Here is a 3,235-nt window from a genome sequence, read left to right on the forward strand (position 1 = left end):
CATTCCACATATCAGGAGGCCCTGGCATGCACCAATGCAAACAATCAGTAACATTTCTCCCCACCAAATTGCTATAATAAAAACCAGGATGTGCATCAACCCTCAGCATTGATGCTCTACTAACATCCACAACTCCATACCTTTTCCTTCCACCTTCTTCATTCCTTCTTACTCTTCCCAACTCTTCTAACTGAACTTCTCTAAACTCCTCACAAGTTTTTCCATTGAGACCTCAACTTTTGTTTAGCATTCTCCTCATTCTCCAAAGGATGACTCCTTCTGCAATACCCTCCATCAAACCATGAACCCTTCTCAAAGTGTGAAGGTGAGTAAGTCCTCAACAAAGTGAACAACTCCTTGCACTCTTCACACTTGCTTATGTATTGGAACACTGTTTTGAATGCCTTCTGCAATCCAAACTTTGTCTCATGTTTTGTTAGTTTTTTCTCATCTTTACAGTTTATGCACCCTATGAGTTTGCCACCTTCATACAAGTATATCTTTTTGGAGAACCACCAATTGCCACTTGATATTACAATGTAATGGAACTTGGGAAGTAGGTTTGCAAACATTGTGTTGATCTTATCTAGTTGCACTTCATATACATCTATTGGCTCTCCTTTTTCTACTATTTGTTTTGCTTCCACAAGGAATCTTGACCATACAAAATTAAGTTTTGTATCATGGAGTGGGAAGGACCATGTGAAGAATTTTCCCTCTATCATTTCATCCAATATTTCTATTGGTTTCTCCACCTGCAATAATAAGATGGAAATTAAATTTCTTATGAAGGTCAATAATGATCACATTATGTGTGATGAGACATGACAACATGAGGTGTAAAGAAGACTCTTGATTAATTGTTTTTAAAGTTATTACTTTATTATTGTTTTAATATTATTTATTATTTTATTCTCGGTCTAGATCTATATAATTTTTTTTTATTATTTGAAAGAAAGGAACAATCTATCTATTAATTAATCTATTGAATATTTTAGCAGTCTCACTACTCAATATTAAATGTAAATTCTTGAATTAGAATTATGTTTTGTAATACTTGATTGTTTCTTGTTGTGTTATAATGAAAGTTTGCTCGAATTTATGTCTACAAATTAATGTGCAATTGGATCAAGATGCATATAATGGTTTTGCTTACTTACAATGTTTAGAATAAAAATAAATTAATATGATTTTCATATGAACTTATGCACAATTATTCATTTAGTTATTTAGTCTATATATGGCAACATAGTAAGCATACCTGAGATACAAGACAAAGGAGTGAATTCAGTTGATTCAAGGAAAGAGAGTCTCCAACAAAGGCAAGTGTCTTTCCTCTGATGATGTTAAGAAAGCTATAAGGTTCAAACTTAGGAAGCTCACAACCATCTGGTTTCCATCTCCAATTCAAATATTCAAGGTCCTTCCCATTCATTTCACAGTTGTATCCTGTTGGCCTTGTGGGGCAAATCCACTCACTAGAGTTGTATATGTTCCTTTCTGTATCCCATACCCATTTTCCTTTTGAATAATCACAATCCTCTTTAAATGCACCCACTGAAGATCAAACATAATTAGTACAAGAGAGATAACAGTCTCACAATGATTAATTGGATGTGCTCTGCTTATGGAGAAGTATTCTAGCATGTGTTTTTTTTAAATTAATGCTATTGATTTTTTTTTTTTTTTTAGTTTTTAAAAGTGTTTTTTTAGTATAAGTGTTTTTGTGTTTTAAATGTGACAAGCCGTGGAATCAAACCCTCAACTATTGAGAGATATTTTAATCTTCGATCTTTGACTTGGAAGGGAAATAAAATATCAAATTAATGAACTGCTATAAATAATGATGGTAACAAAAAAAAACATTATATAAGAAGTTTTTGTGTTAAAATTTTTTAAAAAAATTGTATTAACAAGTTAAAGTTAGATTTTTGCTCCTTGAACTACTCTAAACACTCTTTAGAAGCACATGGTAGGTCCTAAGAATGACAACATGCTAGTTCAAAAACATTCAACTATTCTGCAAGGGGTATTTTAAATATAATATAAACTAGGGGTTCTTAATATAAATTAAGTGATTTTGCATAGAAAATCTCAAGTAAAATAGACCTTAAGTTTATGGCTTTTAAGAAAAATATTAAAACTGTATATTTTATAAAAGAAAATCCAAACAAAGTTGTAAAAAAACATATACCTACTTACCATTTGAAGGATGTTTCAGTATCATATCTGAAAGAGTCTCATTGAAACTTTCTTTTACCGTAGAGAAGGAAGTGTTTGAATAAAAAGAGGGGCACAAGATGATGATCCCTCCGGTGATAAACAATGAACAAAAGAAGAGGAGCTCTTTTTTACTTTGTTTCGAACTCTTGAACATATTGGGAGTGTTTTTGGATGCCAAAGAAGAGGATGAGGATGTCATCTTCATTGTTGTTACTAGAAAAAATGGAAGTTAAGTTGAGCAAGAAGGGAGTTAGAGAACAATTAACAAGGTAAGTTAACTAATAGTCTGAGAATTGTATGAAGTTATTTGTTAATTAGGATTAATGAAGTAGGTTACCTTTTCTTTTAACCAATTAATGTGATGTGGGAAGTATAGTAAATTTTGCCACCTTATCTATAATGCTTTAATTTGGTTCTAACCTTAAGTTTCAAGAGTACAAAGTAAAAAACTATACTAGTTACATAGAAATTATTTATTATTTATTTAAATGAGATGAGGAAATGAGCAATTGAATACATAGAGAATTCACTCTGAAAATTATCTTCTTCACTACTTTAACTGAGAACTAAAAACATACATATATTAAAAAATAAATTCAATAACACAACACTAAATGATATACTCTAGTACAACATTCCATACATGTGCTCAATACCATTTAATATAACAAGACACCAGCCAGTAACTATTAAGGCATGATGAGAGTCCTGTGTGTTGGGTTTTAAAAAGAGGATAAAAATAATGAAAAAAATATAAGGACCATTTTGCAAAAATATTGAAACTACAATTGTTTATTCAAATGGTTCATATTTAATACTTATCAATGATAATAGAGACTTATCCAATGGATAATAGCATATCACAACTAACACTTAAAAATTATCTAAAAGATTAGGTAATAAATATGACCGAGTCTTGTTATTCTTCACGTGCTTGGTAGCTTTTCTTATCTTCCACATCAACAGCCTTTCCACATCAGCAACTGCAGCTTTTAATCACTCCTAACATTCC

The 3,235-nt window shown here is 31.2% G+C and overlaps 1 protein-coding gene across 1 annotated transcript; it reads right to left on the reverse strand.

Moving 5' to 3' along the window:
• Window positions 1–209: 209 nt before the first annotated feature.
• LOC120255052 (protein ALTERED XYLOGLUCAN 4-like) lies at window positions 210–2,227 on the reverse strand. The gene is made up of 3 exons (XM_039262960.1): window positions 2,203–2,227; window positions 1,262–1,557; window positions 210–755 (listed from the first exon to the last, which is right to left on the reverse strand). The coding sequence occupies exons 1-3, from the start codon at window positions 2,225–2,227 to the stop codon at window positions 210–212; spliced, it is 867 nt and encodes a 288-aa protein (XP_039118894.1).
• Between the last annotated feature and the right edge of the window lie 1,008 nt (window positions 2,228–3,235).

The sequence above is a fragment of the Dioscorea cayenensis genome, unplaced genomic scaffold (assembly GCF_009730915.1).
Source record: "Dioscorea cayenensis subsp. rotundata cultivar TDr96_F1 unplaced genomic scaffold, TDr96_F1_v2_PseudoChromosome.rev07_lg8_w22 25.fasta BLBR01000807.1, whole genome shotgun sequence".
NCBI classification, from domain to species: Eukaryota; Viridiplantae; Streptophyta; class Magnoliopsida; order Dioscoreales; family Dioscoreaceae; genus Dioscorea; species Dioscorea cayenensis.